The 23,845-nt window shown below is 41.8% G+C and overlaps 1 protein-coding gene across 1 annotated transcript; it reads right to left on the reverse strand.

Annotated features, from left to right (window-relative positions):
* Window positions 1-1,727: 1,727 nt before the first annotated feature.
* LOC139452567 (serine protease 1-like) lies at window positions 1,728-18,769 on the reverse strand. Its single transcript, XM_071234090.1, has 8 exons — window positions 18,408-18,769; window positions 17,564-17,639; window positions 7,441-7,642; window positions 5,451-5,508; window positions 4,326-4,443; window positions 3,944-4,108; window positions 3,628-3,767; window positions 1,728-2,484 (listed from the first exon to the last, which is right to left on the reverse strand). The coding sequence occupies exons 1-8, from the start codon at window positions 18,408-18,410 to the stop codon at window positions 2,323-2,325; spliced, it is 924 nt and encodes a 307-aa protein (XP_071090191.1). The 5' UTR covers window positions 18,411-18,769; the 3' UTR covers window positions 1,728-2,322.
* Window positions 18,770-23,845: the final 5,076 nt, after the last annotated feature.

The raw sequence follows: 23,845 nt of genomic DNA on the forward strand, positions 1-23,845 counted from the left end.
TAATAGAGGGTCACGTCAGGTGAATCCTGTGTCCACCCACTCAACAAAAGAAGTTTAGGTTCTTCTAAACGATTCGACTTTCGTTCTCAGCAAAAGAAAACCGCCACAGAACACACATATGCCCTCGACAGTGTTACTGTTACAAATAACGTACCCGTGAAGATCCGGGTTGGAATTGGCCTAAGCAACCCATGTTTGTCATAAGAGTCGACGATGCTTGTCGTAAGAGGTGACTAACGGTATCGGGTGGTCAAGCTCGCTGACTTTCCCAATTGAGTGGATAGATGCTCATGAGTCGGGTCCAGACTCGATTATTTACAGACCGCCGTCATATAGCTGGAATATTGCTGTGTGCGGCGTTAAACAACAAACTAACAAATTACAAAAACGGATATTTGGTATGCATCTGTGCGCCTCACTTATGAAGTGCCAGTCAAGACGTTGCGGTGAGCACCTCCTGGGATCCGAACTTAGTTTTCATTATAACAATCATGCTTTATTTCTTTGAAACATCTGCTACCCATTGTGTAAGTTTACATATTTTAATGTAAAAAATCTTTAGAAATATTTTATTACTTTATTATTTTATTAGAAAATCTTTAGGAATTGTTTTATATAGTATATTACACTATATTTTGTGGAAAACCAGTAAGATAAAAACTCAGGTTTTGGTCACAAGAAACCACGTGTCGGGTTGTGTGATGCGTACTTACAATCTCCGTAGTAACGCTCAAGTTGGTCCTTCATGGAATAGTTTCAAGGCGCTTTAGTCAGTATTATGTATGGCTAAAGGCGTAACCTTATTATAATTATTTCGTTGTAGCCTATATATGCAAGTATTCAGAAATAAATGAGAACATTAAATCAACACCAGTCCTGTTCCTTGCATCAACCAAGTCAGCGAGCCTGGCCACCCGATCCCATCTCAAGACAAGCAAAGTCGCCTTTTAGGGCAAGCATGGCTTGCTAACGACCTATTCCAACCTGGGTCTTTACGAGTCCATCGGATAAGTGAGTTGTTTTGAGTGCACAGGGTGAATGCACTGTACACAAGGGGTAGTGACAACACTGTAAACAGGCTGTATAACAACCTGGCCAAAGCGGTATCTCAGCACCTGGTGTTAGAGACCGCCTGCCTACTCCGCCCAATGAAATGTGGTCCAATTATAAGACCTGCATCACTCACTTACTCCTCCCCTCCCCTCAATAAACAACAGTAATGTGCCTGTAGAAAGACATTCATTAACTAAAAAATGAAAAAATATCAAAATTCAAATTAAAACAATATTTATTCAAGATAATAAAGATAAAAAATAGTATGAGAAATATTTCCCATTGTGGGGGTTAATTACGAACATGTATCCTACTTGAATCATATTATGAAACATGTTGCAAAACGACATATATACGTGCACCTAAAGTCGTGACATATTATGACATGAATGCATTTTGTGAATATACTTTCACATTTCAGCCATATGGTCCTGGACAGAGACACTGGACACATTAGGGAAAAAAAATCATGTTTCTCATCATAACGCCAGCATCAATACCCTCTGGAATTAGTATAAAGCTACATCCGATATCAGTGGATGTAATAAATTTAACAGTTTCCGATCCAAGCAAAAAAACGTACATTACGATACAAATTTTACCACAGGAACTCGTTATTGGTCAGTAAATAAAAATATATATCCCCTCTACTTACATATAGGGGGTATATATTTTTATTTACTGACCAATAACGAGTTCCTTTGAATTTTACCCAGTAAATTTGAATGAGATCGTTCAAACATTACTTAACCTTCCTGCTTACCTCCCTTTATTAACTGTTACATAGCGGTAGATGATTGAAGTCCGGAAAGCCGATATGTTGTAGATAGCGGTAGATTTCACGGCAGTAGTGAATCACTGGGACACAAAGGCGTGCAGAACGTGCATATCTCCTTTTCAAGACACATTCCGTGTCAATTTGTGTGGCCTGGTGATTTTGTTAATTGTGTGACTTCGGTTGTGTGCATCCCCACCCCTGCGCCCTTACAAAACCCTGGCTCCGCCTCTGATGAATGGTGCATCAATACACGCGATCAGCTAACGCCAGATAATTGTTAAGAATGTGCTTCGTACAATGATGCCACATACTACTAGAGCCAGTGCGTCCTAATACGAGCATACCTACATCAGAGTTTATGAAAATCTATATTTGAGTTTGATGCCTTGTGGGTATACTTTCTGACGTGCATCGTCCACTCCGATAACGCTAATTAACATTACATCTACACATGTATAGCAGTATCACAGAACATGCCATCGTCGATGTCGTCATGATACGCCCATGACGCTGCGGATCCATGTCACGTAGTCGGTGACGCGTGTGAAGACGGCAGGAAACTCCCCGGGACGATCACGGCTGGTGAAGGAGACGACGCCCGCTATGACGTCTTCACCGTCCTCCCGGCACACTAGCGGACTCCCGCTATCCCCCTGCAAGAGTGAGTGAGTGAGTGAGTGAGTGAGTGACCAGGGTAAACGCTGCTTTGAACAGTTCTTTTGGGGTTTTTTCAGCAATATACCTGCTGACGGCTGTCTGTAAATAATCAAGTTTGGACTAGACAACCCAGTGACATGCATCAACCAAGTCAGTGAGCCTGACGAACCAATTCCGTTAGTCGGCTTTTACGACAAGCATAGTTGCCTCTTACGACAAGCATGGGTTGCTGAAGACCTGCGTGTCAGCGTAATGTGGATGGGAAGCCCTCAGTATGTTTACAACTGTAGTGAAATCCACGGTTACATGGCAGACTCTACCTGTTCAGTACGACCAATGCGAGCCAACAACTGACGAACGTACAGTCTGAAATTACCGTAGGATACTAACATACTCTCTTTCAATCTCAGGAATTTTGTACCTCATTAAGTACCTGTGGGAATTCATCGAGGATGAATATAAAGGAAATCCCAACATTGTGGCCGGCTAAAAGTAGATTCGTCTAAATATATTCTTACAAGACCTTGACTCAAAATTGCTGGGGTTTTCTCAGCAATATTCCACTTATATCATGGCGGTTGTAAAGAAATCGAGTCTGGACCAGACAATCCAGTGATCCACGTCATGAGCACCAATCTACGAAATTGGGATACGATGACATGTATCAACCAAGTCACCGAGCCTGACCACCAGATCCCGTTAGTCGCCTCTTACGATAAGCATGGGCTGGTGTATACCCGGAGTATCACGGGGATCACCCCATCACGGGGTGGGGTGGGGGTGGTTACTATTGATTTTGTGGATAAGGAGAATGAGTAAAAGGTACATTTACAGATTGGGACCCGTGAAGATCAGGGTAAAATAGATCTTCAGCAACCCATGCTTGCCGTAAGAGGTGACTATGCATGTCGTTAGAGGCGACTAAAGGGATCGGCTGGTCAGGCTCGCTGACTTAGTTGATGCATGTCATCGTATCCCAGTTGCGTGGTTTGATGGTAATGATGTCAATCACTGGATTGTCTGGTCCAGTGATTATTTACAGACCACCGTCATAGCACTGTGTGCGGCGTAAAACAACAGACAAACAAACAAACATTAACATATTGACGACGTAACAGCTTGAAGTATGAACTCCATACCGAGCAAACTCCGACTCCTCCGTTCCTGTAGCCTGCACACACCCGTTTGTCCATGTCCCGGATACTGTAGTGGAGTTCGCACATGTAGTCACTGTACACCGGAAGTTGAATCTCACGTGCTACAGGAGATGGCCCGCCACCTAGTGGTATCACAAGTCAAGTAGTTTGCCATTACAGATTCTCGTATCCAAAATATCACATAATTTTAACTTTTTTCATTTTCACCCGCACGGTAATACAAAGTGCAATTTCTTCTTCAAATGTGGTGCTTCTTAATAGTTAATGTATTTGTTTAACTGCATGGTGGTTGACTTACCGTTACTGGTGCACCCCCATCCGGTAGTGACACACAGCTGCCCCACCCCTGGGAAACTGTCGTCGAAGGCACGGGGGAGGTTGACCCTCTTGATGTAGCCGAACTCGGGACCGGAAGGCACTGGACGGCTCAGTCTGACCAAGGCAATGTCATTGGCCCAGATACCTGGAGAAGTGAGTGAGTGAGTGAGTGGAAGGGCGAGTAGGTTCTCGGCGAGTGAGTGAGTGAGTGAGTGAGTGAGCGAGGATGGGTATGGAGTGGACATACATAAGCAATCAGGTCGAACAAGGATAAGAACCAACGACGGGGCCACATAGTAGGGAGCGAGGTTTCGTGTGCTACTTAAGTGATGGACGCCAATGGTGACAGGATGACTACCTACTCGACTCGTTATAGTGCGGGTGGATCACTATTCTCTCCACCCCGATCTCCCACTGCATCCACTCAGATCGTTGTAGAAGTCGTCCCAGCAGATGTAGTAGCCGCTCCGCCGGCGATGTCTGACAGAGAAAACACACGATACATATCCCTTGCAGTCCTGTTTCATGATCCCCTCTCTCTGCCGGATACATTGACATCATATAGAATATTGCAGTATTTAATGAAATAATAAAAGAAATCTGTAAGGTCAATAAGACATACTGACCTACGGTGGGCCAAGCCATAGCTACAGTGAGATATTGGCCTACAGAGAGACATATTGACCTACAATGAGACATATTGGCCTACAGTGAGACATCCAGACCTGCAGAGAGACATATTGACCTAGAGTGAGACATATTGACCCACAGAGAGACATATTGGCCTATAGTCAGGCATACAGACCTACAAAGAGACATACTGACCTACAGTGAGTCATATTGGCCTACAGTGAGGCATACAGACCTACAGAGAGACATATTGACCTACAGAGAGACATATTGACCTAAAGAGAGACATATTGGCCTACAGAGAGACATACTGACCTACAGTGAGGCATACAGAGAAACATATTGACCTACAGAGAGACCTACAGACCTACAGAGAGGCATACTGACCTACAAAAAGACATATTGACCTACAGAGAGACATATTGACCTACAGAGAGACATATTGACCTACAGAGAGACCTACAGACCTACAGAGAGGCATACTGACCTACAAAGAGACATATTGACCTACAAAGAGACATATTGACCTACAGAGAGACATATTGGCCTACAGAGAGACATATTGGCCTACAGTGAGACCTACAGACCTACAGAGAGGCATACAGACCTACAGAGAGACATATTGATCTACAGTGAGACATATTGGCCTATAGTCAGGCATACAGACCTACAAAGAGACAGATTGACCTACAGTGAGTCATATTGGCCTACAGTGAGACATATTGACCTACAGAGAGACATATTGGCCTACAGAGAGACATATTGACCTACAGTCAGGCATACATACCTACAGAGAGACGTATTGGCCTACAGAGAGACATATTGACCTACAGTGAGGCATACTGACCTAGACTTACCCTGAGTTTAGTTGTGGCGAGACGGACTTCCCAGTTGCGAGGTGTTCGAGCAGTTGATCTTTAATGAAAAAACGAACAGTTGGACAAATATTCATTGGTTCATGTTATAGACATAGATATAGACAAAGTTCTCTTGTCTGTATGTGTCTCATCTTCCCAAGGCAAGAGAGTTAACTTACTTTAAAAGCCAGGTTCCAACCCTTGCGGCGGAAACTGAATTTTTAAAGTCAGTTAACTCTCTTGCCTGAGGAAGACGAGACACATGCAGTGAAGATAACTTTAATCCAGAGAATCAACACGGCGCGCAAAATTTATAAGCATGCCAACCTATTGATTCAAGTACCTAGACTGTCATAAAGCGCATATGTGTAACCCAGAAGGTGAAACAAATTGTAATTTGGATGGGGGGAACGGGTGGCCCAGTCGTCTAAGTCGCCGCAATTCGCTGTGCAGAGTTGCGTCCCTTGGGCACACCAGAAACCTATGATTCAAAATCCAAATTTGAATATCTAATATATACAAAATTGTTTAGGCTTTGGATATATCATCTATACAAAATTGTTTACGCTTCGGATATATCATTTATCCAAAGTTACTACATGGGGGCGTTCTTGTTATGAAATAGACTATGACGCAATCCAAATCATTACGAACGGAACGACATGGGAAAGACGTTGTCATACCTGCACCTGCGTCGACGGTGAGATTCTCTGTAACGGCCCCTCCTGTGCTTTAGAGTATAAGCCTGAGTTCGAGTACATGTGCACCAAGGTAAGAAATATTTATGTGTTTATGATTTTCGATGTAAGTTTTCCTTAGAAAATGGGGGGCACGGGTGGCCCAGTCGTCTAAGGCGCCGCGATTGGCTGTGCAGAGTTGCGTCACTTGGGCACACCAGAAACCTATGATTGTGGGTTCGCCCCGATTATGTTTCTAGGTTTGTCAACGCCATACCCGTGCTCGTGGGTTTCACCGAAGTGGTAAACGCCTAAGACCTGCATCACTTCGGGCTTTCCCCCCACATTAAGCTGACACGCCGTCATATGACTGGTATACTGTTAAAAGCGGCGTTAAACACAACTCCCTCACTCAATGTAATTTGCATGTGGCAACTTTAGAATCAGAAATGAGAACATGTTTCATATTTGTTTTAATACATATGTAATATAAACGTAGAAAACAAAACTAGTCACATGCTTTCACAACAATGACTTCCTGGAACATTTGGTATTGTCTTCAAGGAATAAGAGGACACGCTCATAGTGGTATACATGATAAATGTTTAAATTTTAACTGAATGCAATGGCATAAACCTCTTTTGTTGGCACATCATATGTTAGCAACATATACTGCATTGTCTAGAATTGGACGAACAATTATGGCAGTCACACAATGGCTGGACGAAAAGGCATAGTAAAAGTTTTGTATTTCTACCGTGATAAATTTAATAATGTTTCATAATTAATCTTTTGGAAGTAATATTAACATTTTTGTTACATCATTTTATGATGCCCTAGGTCAGTGAAGACATGCTTGATATTGTTATAACTGAAACCCACAACGTTGTGCGTGCGTAGTGTTTATATAACCATGAATCATACTTCTCTAATAAGCGTCCACCCCCCTCATGCTTAGCGTACTGTATATTTACTGTTGTTACAAGGATGAACGTTTCCCGACTGTTCCCATGTCAGATCTTGGCTCCCTTTGATCATTAAGCCCGGCTAACACAGGCATGGTTAGTGTAATATTTTACAGGTAAGGATTGTTTTTAAAAATATTTTCATGATGACTTATATATTTAATATGTACACATATCATGTCGGGTAGCCTAGTGGTTAAAGTGTTTGCTCGCCACGCCGAGGACCCGGGTTCGATCCCCGACATGGGTAGATACATCAACCTCGAATAACCATTTCTTGTTACATTTTTAGGTACCATCAAAGATGGGTGCATACGTTCTATCGCCCGTCAGTGTATAAACACTCACCCGTACTCCTTAAAGCAGTGGGCTGCGGTGATGACCCACCGGTCATTCAGAACTGTTCCCCCACAGAAAATATGACGATGCTGAAGTGGAATTCCCAGGAACCGCGTGGTTACTATGGTGGCCCTTAGCAACACCAGCCAGGGCGTGGAACCCCGAGAGACAGGGCGGCCTCCTATAGCCCTCTCTACGCGTGATTCAGCGTCTGGGGATGAAGAGAAAGCAAAGATGAAAATGTGACATCTAGTAACTCAACGTTATTCTTCCTTTCATCGTCAGTCCCCTATGTGTCCAATAATCACAAAGATTTTTTGGTATTGTTTCTATATTCGAGTAAGGAGAACGGGAGGCCAAGCCGTCTGAGGCGCCGCAATGCAGTGAGTGCGTGAGTGAGTATGGTTTCACGCCGCTTTTAGCAATATTTCAGCAATACCACGGCGGGCTTCACTCATTGTACCCATGTCGGGAATCGAACCCGGGTTAACCACTAGGCTACCCGACCACCCATCGCTGTGCAGACTTGTGTCCCTTCGGCACGCCAGAAACCTATGATTGTGGGTTCGAATCCCGGTTCGCCACGATTATGTCTGCGCCATACCAGTGCTCCTGGGTTTCACCGAAGTGATAAACATCTACGACCTGCATCACTTCGGTTTTTCCTCCCATATTAAGCTGACACGCCATGACATAACTGGAATATTGTTCAAAGCGGCGTTAAATCCAACTCACTCTCTAACTCCAACCAGCTCACGCTATCTCAATATGCGCACATATATAGAGGTTATCACGCGAGTGTGTTTGGTGGATGCTAAATATCCTGCATTAGGAATAAACATTGTATTTAGCGAGCCTTGGCGAGCTAAATACATAGTGTTTATTCCTAATACAGGATATTTACCATCCCCAAACACACAAGCGTGATAACCTCTTTATCATATAATGTCATTCTTTAATTCTGTGCTTTAAAATCGCTTTCCCTCTCTCACAAACGTTACCGAAATATTGCGAGTTTTCCTGGAATGGGCGCATTAATATTTATTACGTCACAGGGTAAGTGATGTGTCAGTCGGACAGTGACAGTAGCCAATATAGTTCCAACTGAAATCTGTTTCTTATACAGTGGCGAAGCAACATATACGTAAAACAACAGTTGTTTTTAATTGCCTTTAGCGGCAATTCATCGGTCTGTCCGGTAGAGTAACTGCCCTTTGTCAAAGGGAAGCTACTCTAACCCTAGTCTATGAGACGTCACGGCCACGGTCAGACGTTGTTGACAGTCGGTCTGTCCTGTTATAACTTTAAGAAGTGTAGTCAGATGTACACACAGCGACTAAACGAAACAAGGTAACAATTCAAACATATTTCGGCAATATCCAACTACTTTAATTTGTGGAGAAGGTTTTAAGCCGCAGAGGTCTACAAGCACAGATATGGCTACTGATCCCGCTTGGCTCGGCCTCGTGCCCTCGCAAAATTGTTTTGAAATTTATATCTCCAAAGTTGCCAAAACTTATAAAATGCCTTAGCTACGTCACAGTTAGACACTGATTTTCAGTATATTGGACGGTTCTTTTCATAATGATAGTAATTATCCCTGTAGTTTATCCAGATTCCCGATGGTTAATTCTGACTCGATCGCCGAATGACGAGGGCGACACCATGTTTGTTTATATACAGCGAAAGTAGTCCTACTTGACCTTTCATATTTGCATCTCTATCCGCATATGACCCCAACGGATATCGTTTTTATCCGTTGGCTTTATCCTGCCGAGAAACCTACCCATTATATGATAAATCCATATATCTGTATCACACCCATCCATCTTCTACCCGTCTGTCATGTCAGTCCAATCACAATGTACTATCTAAATGTATATCCGTCCTTTAAGTTACCACATATATAAGTGGCCATCTGTTGTCCTCTATAACATCGTACTCAATCACATTTGTAAGTAGATAACTATATATTTGGTTCACACGTCATACGGTGTCGGTCCGAAATGTCGAAAATGCCGATCATTGTTGAAGACCATTGCACCAAGTACTTTCGACAGTTCGGTGTCGATTGAAGATCATTGCACCAAGTACTTTCGACTGTTCGGTGTTGGTTGAAGATCATTGCACCGAGTACTTTCGACTGTTCGGTGTCGGTTGAAGATCATTGCACCGAGTACTTTCGACTGTTCGGTGTTGGTTGAAGATCATTGCACCGAGTACTTTCGACTGTTCGGTGTCGGTTGAAGATCATTGCACCGAGTACTTTCGACAGTTCGGTGTCGATTGAAGATCATTGCACCGAGTACTTTCGACTGTTCGGTGTCGGTTGAAGATCATTGCACCGAGTACTTTCGACTGTTCGGTGTCGATTGAAGATCATTGCACCGAGTACTTTCGACTGTTCGGTGTTGGTTGAAGATCTTTGTACCAAGTACTTTCGACTGTTCGGTGTCGGTTGAAGATCATTGCACAGAGTACTTTCGACAGTTCAGTGTTGTGTACAGAACACAAGACATATACATATATTGCCACTGTTTAATAGAATTATTGTAACAACTGTTTCATATTGTATTTGCTCATGATATAGTCGGAATTGTACAATCGACTCTGCTTTCTGCAGAGATTTCTATTGAATATGAAAAGGGTTTTGTCGCTTTATTTATATAATTATTATATAGTTTACCATCATTATACATTTTATAAGAGCTCATATGCAAATGCACTTCGCGGGAAAAGTTATGAGTCTAAATTTACCGGGAGTCGAGGTAAATTGTTTGATAGGCATTACTTAGAAGTTGACGGATGACAAAGTAGACACAATTTATGGATAACAACTTGAGCGTGTGGGAGCGCGGTTCCGATGGTTTTGTGTGTAGCTTTCTCCAAATCTACCTCAACACGGGTTTAGGTCTCCTCTGCCCTGTTTGTAAGTAACATTGATCACTTTGATCTTAAATCTGTGTTTATTTTGAATTTTATAATCTAGCAGAGAGAAGTAGGGAGAAGAGCAATGCCGACGAAGACATAAGTCAATTCGGGACCGCTATTTGTTGTATTGCTCTCTTCTATTTCCGTCCCATTGTCGTCAGTTTTAGCTTTTTAACCTTATGTGGGGAGAATAGAAATACCGACGAGGCCATAAGTTAATTGGCACCACTTATTGTTAATCAAATCCATTATCTGGGCTTTTCGATAGTTTGGTACTGAACATAACAACATGCCAATTTCGCCATTTGATATTTCGGTCCTACTATATATGAACGCTTCTCGACACTTCGGCCTTGAACCGCCATTCTCATTGGTTCTTCCTCATCCGCCGTCCCATCACTTAAGCATCAATATCCAACTTCATCATCTCTTCACCAACCTTCAAACTGTCTATATTCCCCATCCATCTCTCTACACGTCGACCACTCGATCAAATGATCTATCTATCAATCTTATCCACCAATCCGTCCGTCCATCCATACATATCTCTATCAGCTTTATCCGTCCATCCATTCATATCTCTATCGGTTTTATCCGTCCATCCATTCATATCTTTATCGGTTTTATCCGTCCATCCATCCATATCTATATCGCTTTTATCCGTCCACCCATACATATCTCTATCGTTTTTTTTCGTCCATCCATACATATCTCTATCCGTTTTATCCGTCTATCCACGCATATCTCTATCGGTTTTATCCGTCCATCCACACATATCTCTATCGGTTTTAGCCGTCCATCCACACATATCTCTATCGGCTTTATCCGTCCATCCATACATATCTCTATCGGTTTTATTCGTCCATCCATACATATCTCTATCGTTTTATTCGTCCATCCATACATATCTCTATCGGTTTTATCCGTCTATCCACACATATCTCTATCGGTTTGATCCGCCCATCCACACATATCTATATCGGTTTTATCTGTCCATCTATCCATATCTCTATCGGTTTTATCCGTCCATACATCCATATGCCTATCGGTTTTATCCGTCCATCCATACATATCTCTATCGGTTTTATCCGTCCATCCGTACAAATCTCTATCGTTTTTTTTCGTCCATCCATCCATATCTCTTTCGGTTTTTTTCGTCCATCCATACATATCTCTATCGGTTTTATCCGTCCATACATCCATATCCCTATCGGTTTTATCCGTCCATACATCCATATCCCTATCGGTTTTATCCGTCCATCCATACATATCTCTATCGGTTTTATCCGTCCATCCACACATATCTCTATCGGTTTTATCCGTCCATCCGTACAAATCTCTATCGTTTTTTTTCGTCCATCCATCCATATCTCTTTCGGGTTTTTTCGTCCATCCATACATATCTCTATCGGTTTTATCCGTCCATCCATTCATACCTCTATAGGTTTTATCCGTCCATCCATACATATCTCTATCGGTTTTATCCGTCCATCCATACATATTTCTATCGGTTTTATCCGTCCATCCATACACATCTCTATCGGTTTTATCCGTCCATCCATACATATCTCTTTCGGTTTTATCCGTCCATCCATACATATCTTTATCGGTTTTATCCGTCAAACATCCATCCATATCTCTATCGGTTTTATCCGTCAAACATCCATCCATATCTCTATCGGTTTTATCCGTCCATCCATCCATATCTCTATCGGTTTTATCCGTCCATATCTCTATCGGTTTTATCCGTCCATCCATACATATCTCTATCGGTTTTATCCGTCCATCCATCCATATCTCTATCGATTTTATCCGTCCATCCATCCATATCTCTATCGGTTTTATCCGTCCATCCATACATATCTCTATCGGTTTTATCCGTCCATCCATCCATCCATCCATCCAGCTATAGCTATAGCAAACACCCACCACTATATCTTCCATATCAAGCCATCTCATGTATCGTCTCAATCCCCTATCTTCCCCACCATCAAAATAATCTTATTCACCCTTCCATCGATCACTTCCATGTAAAAAAAACCGTGAAGATCCCGGGGGAAAATAGGTCTTCGGCAACCCATGCTTGCAGTAAAAGGCGACTATGCATGTCGTAAAAGGCGACTAACGGGATCGGGTGGTCAGGCTCGCTGACTTCTTTGATGCACGTCATCATGATTGATGCTCATGATATTAATCACTGGATTGTCTGGTCCAGACTCGATTATTTACAGACCGCCGTCATATAGCTGGATTATTGCTGAGTGCGGCGTTAAACAACAAACCAACAAACCAAACCAACCAACATGTCAAAACATCCACCAATTCCTCTATCTATGCACATTTCTGCAATGTAACTGAACAAGACTATAGGGTAGTTCTGGCACTGAACACGTGGGGCATTGCGTCAAGGCCATGTGGTCCATCAGGCAAACAACGCTTCCATCAGTCAGCTTCTCCCGAGTTTATTATCCTTGCAATGCAAATAAACAATACATTTGAAACCCATTATCTAACAAGCTGGTCGATAAACATCGGATTAATAGCATCCATTAAAAAGATAAACAAGGTCTTAATAACATGGTATAAATAGATGAAAAAAATGGAGCCTGTAACCTGGTGTAATAAGTCGACAGCAGCATGCGGCAAGAGTACAACGTCTTCTTCAATATATTACATGGTAGACACAATGTTATGGATAACCACTTCTTTAATACTGTCATACTTTTTGCTTGACAACGGTATAAGGATCTGTACCGTCGCTTTTCTACAGTATTAAATAAATTGATATCTTTAAAATTGTGTCTACCTTGTCATCCGTAAACTTCTAAGTAATGCCTATCAAACAATATATTACTTACAAATAAACCAACCATGGCCTAGTTTCTAAATCTGTGTTGCATTTTAATTTCAACTCCTAGTTCCCTCTTCTATGTAATCTGGTATGGTCGCAACTGGAGCAGGGTTTCAATTCTATTTCGCGAATACAGTTATCATTTATAACTAAATCTTACCAAGAATTCTCATGATTAATCAACTTTTAAACCTATCTCAATGGAGAAAGGTATTGCTATAAAAAAAAAGGATGACAAAATAACTCAAACAAAAAATGGTCACTTTTATCCTCAGCATTTGATTCTTAACTCTCAGTTGATACATATGCTATGTTTGAGTCTGATTGTGTGTTGCAACCTTTTTGGTTTGAAACTTTAACATTTTATAGTGACTGAGTGAGTTGGGTTTAACGCCGCTTTTAACAGTATTCCAGTTATATCGCGGCGTGTCAGCTAAATGTGGGAGGAAAGCCCGAAGTGATTAAATTTTATAGTGTATTGTGTCATTCTATGCAATCCCAAAAATGTTTTGATGGAATTCTGTATTACTCTACAACTTTAGGAACAATAAAAATGTAATTACAGAAAGAATTCTGATGATTAATTTTACACTGACAAATCTGAATAATGTCATCTTGTTATCCAGTCATGTTTGTCTGAATAACAGTGAGTGACTCACGTAACACTTATTGCTCCGTGACTAATATTTGTCACTGAGTCATAAAGTTACAGAGTTAAAGTTAATGAATATATGTGTGACTCAACATGCCCTTACATCTGAACTGGAAACACTATTCGCAATAGCACACAGATCGCTCATTGAACGTCACCACGCCACTGCACTTGGGTTCTCTCTAACATTATCTACACAACAGATGCCTTCAAGCGGGCACAGCGACACTCACCGGAATTACACGATTGGGTCACATATGAGTCCAAGATGTGGCATGTGACAGTATGATCACGTGATCACATGGGACTGATATCTCGTGATGCGGCTGTGACATACAACCCGGGGGAGTTGGGTGCGAGATCAAGCAGACCGGTGATGGAGAAGCAACACTTAAAGCATTGAGACATGTTTCAACATAGGGCCACTTCCGGTACGTAATGACGTATTGATGTTCAGGGGTAGAACGCTCGCCATGCCGGCAGGTGAATCGATTTCGTTACATTCTCACGACGAGGTAGCGTTATGGTAGAGTCGTGTTAAAGGAAATGAAGGACATGTGATGGAAAACCAAACCCATGTATACGACCTTCTGAGTAATACGGCCCGCGAATTCCGTCAAAGTCGAACAGGCATTGATCTATTGACTGTGCTAATACACTGCTTGACATTGGCCCCATGTATGTCCCTACGGGACCTTAGTTCTTATAGATGTTTTATTACCGAGTGCGGCGTTAATCAAGGTGGTGAGGTGAAATGGGGTTTAACGTCGCGTCCAAGATTATTGCACTTATATAGCATGCACGTGTTTGTGTGTGGCTGCTTGTATTAGTCTGGACTGATGCCGATTTATAGTGCTAGCACACTGAGATACCATGCCGCAGTTTAACATGAATACCCCACTCAGACACAGTATACTGACTCCGAGCCGACCAGTCCTTGTTTTAGCCCCTTAATGCCAGACAGGGTACAACAAGTACCATCTTTTAACGTCTTTTGGTATGACGCGGCCGGGGATCGAACCCCGGACCTTCCGCTCTCCGGGCGGACGCTTTACCACTAGACCACGGAGGCGGTCCCGTTAATCAAGAAAAGAAGAACGTAAATATAAACGACAAAATATATCTCTGCTAAAAGCAGAGTCAACTATACGATACCGAGTGTATCAAGGGCATGTGTTTATGTATCACTCTCAACAACTGATGATACCATATGCTTGTGAGCTTATCTTGGCACCTGTCACAAACACTTGCAAAGGCAAGTCAGTTGTTCACCTCAAAGAACATATGGTACAAGTCAAAATAGGGAATTGCATCGGACATAATTTCTGTCAACTTTGGAAATGTCCTCCACAATATCTACCATAAAACTACACACAGGAAATGCTCGGAATGGTCTAACGCCAGTTCCTACAATTCTTAGTTTTCGAAATGCCATCGAAAATAAATGAATCACAATAGTTTCACAGACCACAGTAGCTGGGGAACATTCTTGGTAAGTGTGTTCTTTGACAAAATACTTTGGTGTCCCCCTCCGTGATATTGCTGGAATATTGCTAAAATCGGCGTAAAACCATACTCACTCACTCACTCACTCACTCACTCACTCACTTTAACAATCTACACCTTATTTCTTAAACAGTTCCGGAGCAGAACAGGTGCCAGTATGTACTGCTTAATTGTTGATAGAGATGTCTGATTCGTGACTGATTGTGTGTCAGCATCCCATAGCATTATCTCAAAGTATTACTTATATCGAAGCATTCATATGACCTACACCTTCCTATCAACTGCTTGATCTCTGCTTGTCTCAGCTCTTTCGATTAGGGCGTCTATATAAGACAACATGGAGTCTAAAGAGAACTCCGCCCTTTGATCCACTGGCTTCAAGATAACGACAATCCATGCGGGAATAGAAAAAAACACGTCATGTTCCTCGGACTACGTATTTCAATGTAATGATTTAAAATTGATTGTGATTATAAAGGGCATCTACTAGTGTGTATAGGCACGTTACCTGGCATGATTAGATAATGACATAAAGGTCATATACCAATATTCATCAAAATAATAACGCGACAATGCCAGCATCTTTCCTGATCATCTGATCATCTCATTAGCATCTGATGAAGATCTCAATATCCTGAAGTCTAGTGGAAGGTTCATTAGTCCTATATATACCACCACACTGAGTACTTGATAAACTGTCCTATATACACCGGCACACTGCGTACATCACTATTCCCACGGTAAATGTACTTTATCATATTCCAGAAATGTGTCTGAGCTCTTCGATAATGCGTGGTTTCTGCATCTATCTGGGACGTTATGATAAGATATATCCCAGACATGGGTAGACATGTGGTATACAGTGGTCTTGGGTGTTCCAGTGGATCTACCAGTCACTCGACCGTGGTTGTGGGTTGTGGGTTTTAGTCCCAGGTCGTTTTGAGTTTGATAAGTTATAAAATGGTACAGCTGCACCACAAGCCTTTATATGACTAAATGTGGGAATCAAAGCTGAGCTTAAACATACCAACGAACTTGCGGGGTTTCCATTTAATGTTTTACAGATATTGGCATATTTGGACATAATCTGAGTCGAGAGAGTAAGTTGTCTTAGCTCGAGAGTAGGTAGTCCTAATGACCCTTGGGAAATGTCGAGGGAGCAAGTTGTCTTACTTACCCAAGTGAAATGTCGAGAGAGTAAATTGTCTTACTAACCCAAATGAAATGTCGAGGTAGCAAGGTGTCTTACTCACCCAAGGGAAATGTCGAGAGAGTAAGTTGTCTTACTGACCCAAGGGAAATGTCGAGGTAGCAAGTGGTCTTAGTGACGCTAGGGAAATGTCGAAGAGCAAGTAGTCTTAATGACCCGTCGAAATATTATGGGGATCACAAGTAATGACTTGAGTTTTGACGTGCATCACAAAGTACGTTTGTTCTCCACATCCCCCATTGGTAAACACTGACGTCTACATATTTAATCTCTGATCTATATTTGTACGCGATTTAAACAAGTAGAATACCGATCTGCCTCCTAGTTGACAAAACAATATTGAATTTGTCCGGTTCGATACCAAGAGGTACGTTCAATTGATTCCTCTCACTGAGTTCAGTCGATGAGAGCATTGTTTTGATGACTGGTTGTGACGGGAATGCTTGGCGTTGTTATGTCTGTAATTCAAATCGAACTATTCCCGTTTGAAGCCTCATTCTATTTAAAGATAAAACTGTGAATAATACTGTGTCATCCATCCGCATTCATTTCATTTTTTGGGTCTCAGACAAGATCTAATAATAATTCATTAAGACTTTCGTTGTCTGAGGTGTCCATTTGCCCATTGAACGTGTACGGCTGTACCTTATGATGCCATCGGGTGACTGATCCAGTGGGATTCTATATGCATACACAGTAATACCATGGTTTGTGTAGAACATACTGAAACAGGTGCTCGTGTTATCAATCACTGATTTGCCTGGTTTGCCCGCATCTTTACAGGGTCGTGATATGGCGTGATGGCAGATATTGGAAAACAGTTTAAAAAATGTTAAGAAGAAGAAGAAGAAGAAGATAATGATGATGATGATGATGATGATGAAGAAGGAGATGATGATGATGATGATGATGATGATGATGATGATGATGATCCTGTTGATAATAAGAATAATACTAGCGTTCAATGTATATGTGGTCTTACCCTCTGCACTGCACAGGACAATCACGATGGCGGGGATGAGTACAAAGAACGTTGCACGCGATGTTGTCGGGCAGATCTTTAAAAAGAGGATAAATGTGTGTATTTGGAAATTTTATTTTATTTAAATCTAAACATGACAATGTTTCATCAATGAAACGAATTTATTCACTTACAAAGTTAACAACCCTCACACGATTAGCATGCACAATGAATAATACGACAACGTCCTTTCCATACTTAGCCAGAAGAAATATCTGCTAAAAGCAGGGTCGATGATACCATTCCGACTGTATCGTGAACATGTGTTTATGAATCACCATCAAATAGTGATGGTCCGAAAAGGTGAGCGTATCCTGCCCCACCTTTGGCACAAACACATATAAAGGAAAGTCAAGAAATTCGGCTACAAGTGATTAGTGTAGGGTGGTGTGTAGGGTAGATAAAGCTACTGACCCATCGATCTGACTCAATACACAGATCAACCAACACTTTCTCAAATCATAGTCCAACCAACACTTTCCCTATTCCCAGCCCAACCAACACTTTCTCAAAACACAGCCTAACAACCATTTTCTAAAGACAATGCTTAAATAAAAAAATTGAACCCTGAATCGCATGTCACGGTACCACATATTCAAATATGAAATCCATATTCCACAAATATATTATCAGTTTGAAGCGTATGAATCACCCTAAGCCACCTTCTGTAATGCTTTGAGAGATTACGGAAAGAAAACATCAATGATTCACAAATACATGGATAAACCCCCAAATCGTTGCGTTAAACCACTGAAGAGTTTTGCAGGTAAAGAAACTGCAAAGATCCATACGGAATGGCACTCACCATGTTTGCGTCAAGTCCCACGCTGTGTGTTCTTCTAACCCACTCAGATCTCCAGCGTTCCTGTGTCGGTCCCTCCACCAGCGAGTGGCGTTAGTGAGTAATTCAATATTTGCACATAAAACTCAGCAAGCCTTCCTCCCTCGTTTAGACATTTCTCGCGAAATTAGCAGGTTGCAGTCTGCCCACTGGAGGAAGGGCCAGTACGTTCCCGAAATTGTTAGCTCCGGCGTTGAATCCACTTGTTCGATGTCCCTCGCGATGACGGCATTTTATAACGGCCTGTACGTGTGTTAAGTGCAAGAATCGGCGCATAGCTTAGCGTTAAACATACAGTGTGGTTAGATCACGAAGTTACGCTAGCCTCGGTTCACCTCGGCTATTTTGATATTGAACTGTACTTCCTAGGTTCCTAAATTAGCCGGATGTATCCAGGCAGACAAGAGTGAAGGGTTTAGGATTTACTCAAAGCGATACAACTTTCAAGAAAATGCTATCGAACGGGATACTGTCACGCGTAGTGTTTGTTCTTCATACACAGGAGAAATGTAACAGTTTCCTGACTTGCAGAGGGCGTATCGTCTTATGGACTTGGCATCCATAAGGCATGTGTTTCATAATTAAAGGGGCAGAGTCTTGCAGGTGTAGTTAAACATAGAACGACAAAAAAATAGTTACAAATATGTCATGCTTGTTGACCTGACGATGACACTTAATATTTAGGAAGAGAGTGTTGGCATGGATTGAACGAGTTTTTCTTTCACTGCGCGGCTTCAGCACCGAGGAGGTCTCCGATATTGCTACATATTTTAAAATGACACTTAAAGATATATCATATTCAACAATTATATTATAAATATAAAAAATGCATAATTATAGGTATATCCCGATAGTAACATTAGCTATGACATACATGCATTTTAAATTGGTGTTGAATGGCTTGTTGTATAATTTGTATCTTCACCCCATAGTGTAGCTTATACACAATGTATGTATGTCTGTGTGTATGTATGTATGCATGCATGCGTGCATGCGTGCGTGCGTGCGTGCGTATGTATGTATGTGTATCTACGTGTGTGTGTGTGTGTGCTTGTGTGTGTGTCAGAAATATTAGTATTTTAATATTTCTTTCCTGTCAAACCTATATGTAAGACTTGCCTGGTGGACCCACCATCAACAGATGCACGGGGACATGGGTGTCTACAGTTCACAACTTTTGACGTATAATCGACCATGCTCTTTCTACGGAGATTTCATACGACTCTTGCTCAGAAGTTGTTTGATCAAGGTTACAATATTTTAGTCCTCGGTAAAGCTTTCAAAAAGACTTATGGCAGACATGTGGAGGATACTTCCAAATTTGATCCATTAATGACAAAAATTATGTCTGGTGAAATTCCACATTTCTTTTACTTGTACATGTTTCTGTGAGGTTGTTTTTCAGGAAAACAATTGACATGCTTTTTCATGTGTTTGTGACGGGTCCACAGGTGGGGCAGGATACGCTCACCTTTTTGGAAACATAAATTTATGATACATAAACACGTGATGTCGCCGGAATCGTACAATCGACTGTTTTTGGCAGTGATTTCTTATGAATATGGAAGGTGTTTATTTACTGTTATGCTTTGACAGGGCGAGGGCTGAGCAGCATTGATGATGAAACACATAACTACTCCGAAAATAGAAAGGCGTTATACTGTTACATACCAGATCAGTAGATCGCCAGCCAGTCACGGCCGACCACAGGACCGGAAAAGAGACATTCCCATTTTAAATTATTTTTCTACTTTTTTACTTCAAAATACTACACATTGAAAACTGTCTTCACTATAGCTGCATCCAATTCATTGATTAATATATATGTATCTCGTTCAACCATCCACATGGCGAAAATGCCCCCCAAGACAAGTTTTATAGGTAGGGGGGGGTATGTTGGGCTCCAAGCAACGTCAGCGGGTCAGGTCTATTACCTGTCCAGGGTCCACTTGCACAAAGCGATCTTAGCGCTACAATTATTGTAAATCCTTAAGATCGCGATCTTAGGCTTCGGCTACAATCGTCATCCACTTGCACAAAGCGATTGTAGGCTAAGATCATTGTAAGCTACAATCGAAACTTACAAGATCGGTTTGCGCAAGTGGAATAGGACAATTGTATGGTGATTGTAAAGTTGATTGTAGCCGCTTAAGATTGATTGTATCTAAGATTGTTCTGTGCAAGTGGGCCCTGGACGTTGTGATAAGTTTGTTTGTTTGCTTGTTTGTTTAACGCCACACTCAGCAATTCTCAACCTATATGACGGCGGTCTGTAAATAATCGAGTCTGGACAAGACGATCCAGTGATTGATTTCATGAGCATCGATCCACGTAATTGGGATACGATGACATGCACCAACCAAGTCAGCGAGCCTGACCACCCGATCCCGTTTGTCTCCTCTTATGACAAGCATCGTCGCCTTTTACGACAGGCATGGGTTGCTGAAGACATCTTCTGACCCGGATGCTGAATTGATATGCATAACGCTATTTAAGTTAGCAGCCAAACACATTTGGCGTTGCATGGCTTGCGTCATCTTGCCACGGGCCTGTTACTGTACCGAGTCTTCTCCCCCTTCACGTGATCATGGAGTTAAAGGGACATGACATAAGAATGTCTGATAGCCAACGTCAAACCATTCACGAATAAAAGACCGAATTGTTTTAAAATTTAGTATTCATTTATATGATAGTTGAACAATTTAATAATGTTAAAAGGAAACAAATGATATATACACAGGGAAATCTACAGCACTTTTCAATGCCACCTTAACCCAGAGTCGTGTCGTTCACGACAGTGTATATATTGTTACATGTACATTAACGATTTTCACCTCAACACGTTCACACCACTTTTTATAACGTCGCATTGGAATTGGGAACTAAATTTACATGAAAAGCGATTTCATGTTACGTTTCGTAAACTAATGAAGATGATCTGATCATTTTGTTACGTACAAATTTCAAATATTTTCCTTTCAAATATTTGCATACAGAAAATCACCGTGTGTGTGTGTGTGTGTGTGTGTGTGTGTGTGTGTGTGTGTGTGTTGGGGGGGGGGGGGGGGGGGGGCACGGGTGGCCCAGTCGTCTAAGGCGCAGCGATTCGCTGTGCAGAGTTGCGTCTCTTGGGCTCGCCAGAAACCTATGATCGTGGGATCGACTCACGGTTTCTAGGTTTCTAGGTTTCTCAGCACCGTTCCCGGGCTCGTGGGTTTCACCGAAGTGGTAAACGTCTGAGACCTGCTTTCCTCCCACATTAAGCTGACACGCCGCGATATAACTGTAATACTGTTAAAAGCGACGTTAAACCCGACTCACTCACTCACTCAATAATCATGGACCGAGAATCACTGATAACAAACTACGCCATAGACGGGACAGCATCCCGAGATTCTCCCAGCGTTCACCCACCAGTTCGTCAACAGCTGTATCTGTGCACCGGAAGCTGTAGATTATATAATTCCGGCGACAGGACGTGTTATGCTCGAGATGACCTTCACGTGGACCAAACGAGACCGACATTGAAATAGTGCTGGATCAAGCTCGGTACAAATGAAGAACAATCACTGAATTGTCTGGACCAGTCTGGATTTTTTACAGATCGCCGCCATATAACTGGAATCCAGCTGAGTGCGGCGTTAAACAACAAACACACAATATGACCCAAAGCTATATAAGAACTTCACGCATACAATCTCATTTAGACGGCGAAACTTGTCAGCCAAACTTTGATGTGCAGTAATGTAGTTACGACAGCCGTAGTTCACGTCGCTTTGTGCAACCTGGCCCCACTCTCTATTCGAAATTATCCCCTGGATCTAATCCATTTTCACTATTTTTAAGAAATGACTTTGCGGATTTACGCCAAAAAGGTGCGCCCACTCTAGTATCAGCCAATCAGGAAACAGTAATCCGCTAGTGGGAGTAGCATATTGCTTTTGGCGTTTATGAAAACATAAACGCAAAAAAACTTTTGCAATTAAGTAGTATGTCTTGAATACAGGTTGTCCGCATTAGACTGTCACCCTTTACAGGGTGAGGATGGAAAACCCCGACGAAGTTTCCAAAGCTTATTCCTGGTGTCCCCCCCACCCCACCCCACCCCACCGTGATACGGTAGGAATATTGCCCAGTCATTCACTCGTTCACCGAGGCTTCTACAAAAATATGAAAGTGCGACAACTGGTTTTCTTGATCACGTAGTTTGAGTACCCCCTGTGGAAGCCTCGGTGGCTGAGTGGGTTAGATCGCCGACTTTGTGTGCTGGCGATAAGGTGCCTCACTCTGGCAGTGAAGGTTCAAATCCCGGACAGGACTCAACCCAAACAAAGTACGAGAATCTATACTTTACAGAGAGTGTTATCACAAATATCACATTTGTTATAAAATCTAGGTTGGTGAACAAATTTAGAAAAATATATGAATGTGATGCCATTATAGACCTTTATCTTAAAGCGAAATCTGCGTTCAAAGAGTGCTATAAAAAACGAAGAATCCATACGATGCTAAACTGTGTATTGACATAAAGGTGGCAGCTGAAATAGGGAGACTTTAAACATTTCTGGAATACATCAAAAAGGGCGATACGAGGTAATATATCTAGTTACTCCTTGTCACCAGATTATTTTCACTTATTTTTATTTTCAAGATCAACTTAAGCCCGCATTTCATAACGTGAAAGCCAAACCCTTTGATATTTATGTAACGCAGTTTAACGTTACTTTTACTTGCTAAACAAATTCTTTTGCAACGTAGAGGCGATTAACGGGATCGGGTGGTCAGGATCGCTGACTTGGTTGATGCATGTCATCGTATCTCAATTGCGTGGATCGATGCTCATGATATCAATCAGTGGATTGTCTGGTCCAGACTCGATTATTTACAGACCGCCGTCGTACAGCTGGAATATTGCTGAGTGCGGCGCTAAACAACAAACAAACAAACAAATCGTTTTGCGATAGAAGGGGATTGGAAAGCAATTTGTCCAAATCAGATGTAATTGGGGTTTTCAGAAAGGGATGTATCAGGGCAAAAAATAAAAAAATGGACATGTGGTAATATCCTCTTAAAAATTGATACTCATTATACATAGTTAGGCGTGACACTATCTTCTACACTATCATGGCCAGTTGCGTGCAAACAGCTAGCATCAAAAGTATCAAAAGCAATTGTACCTATCTTAATTTTTTCAAGCAAAATATTCATTTATCCTTTTCTTTAACTAGTGCTATATTTGCGCCAAAGTTAGACGGAGCAGAAATATGGGGCGCAAAATATAATTCCGCTATTCTTCGTCCTTTAAAAGTTTTTCTATGGTTGGAAAAAATGCTTCCAATAAAGAAATTGTGGTAAAAAGGACGCTATCCCATTCGTTTTAAAAGTCAACTTCGAATGACATA

This window comes from Haliotis cracherodii, unplaced genomic scaffold, assembly GCF_022045235.1.
Source record: "Haliotis cracherodii isolate W230 unplaced genomic scaffold, xgHalCrac1.p SCAF_9, whole genome shotgun sequence".
NCBI classification, from domain to species: Eukaryota; Metazoa; Mollusca; class Gastropoda; order Lepetellida; family Haliotidae; genus Haliotis; species Haliotis cracherodii.

Bases quoted from the DNA above. Each gene is read 5' to 3' on its own strand.
- LOC139452567 (XM_071234090.1), bottom strand. The intron at 5,509-7,440 runs GTGAGTGTTTAT...TTTTCATTAAAG, and splicing joins CACTGCTTTAAGGAGTACGG to ATCAACTGCTCGAACACCTC. The intron at 4,109-4,325 runs GTAGGTAGTCAT...TCACTTCTCCAG, and splicing joins CCCGCACTATAACGAGTCGA to GTATCTGGGCCAATGACATT.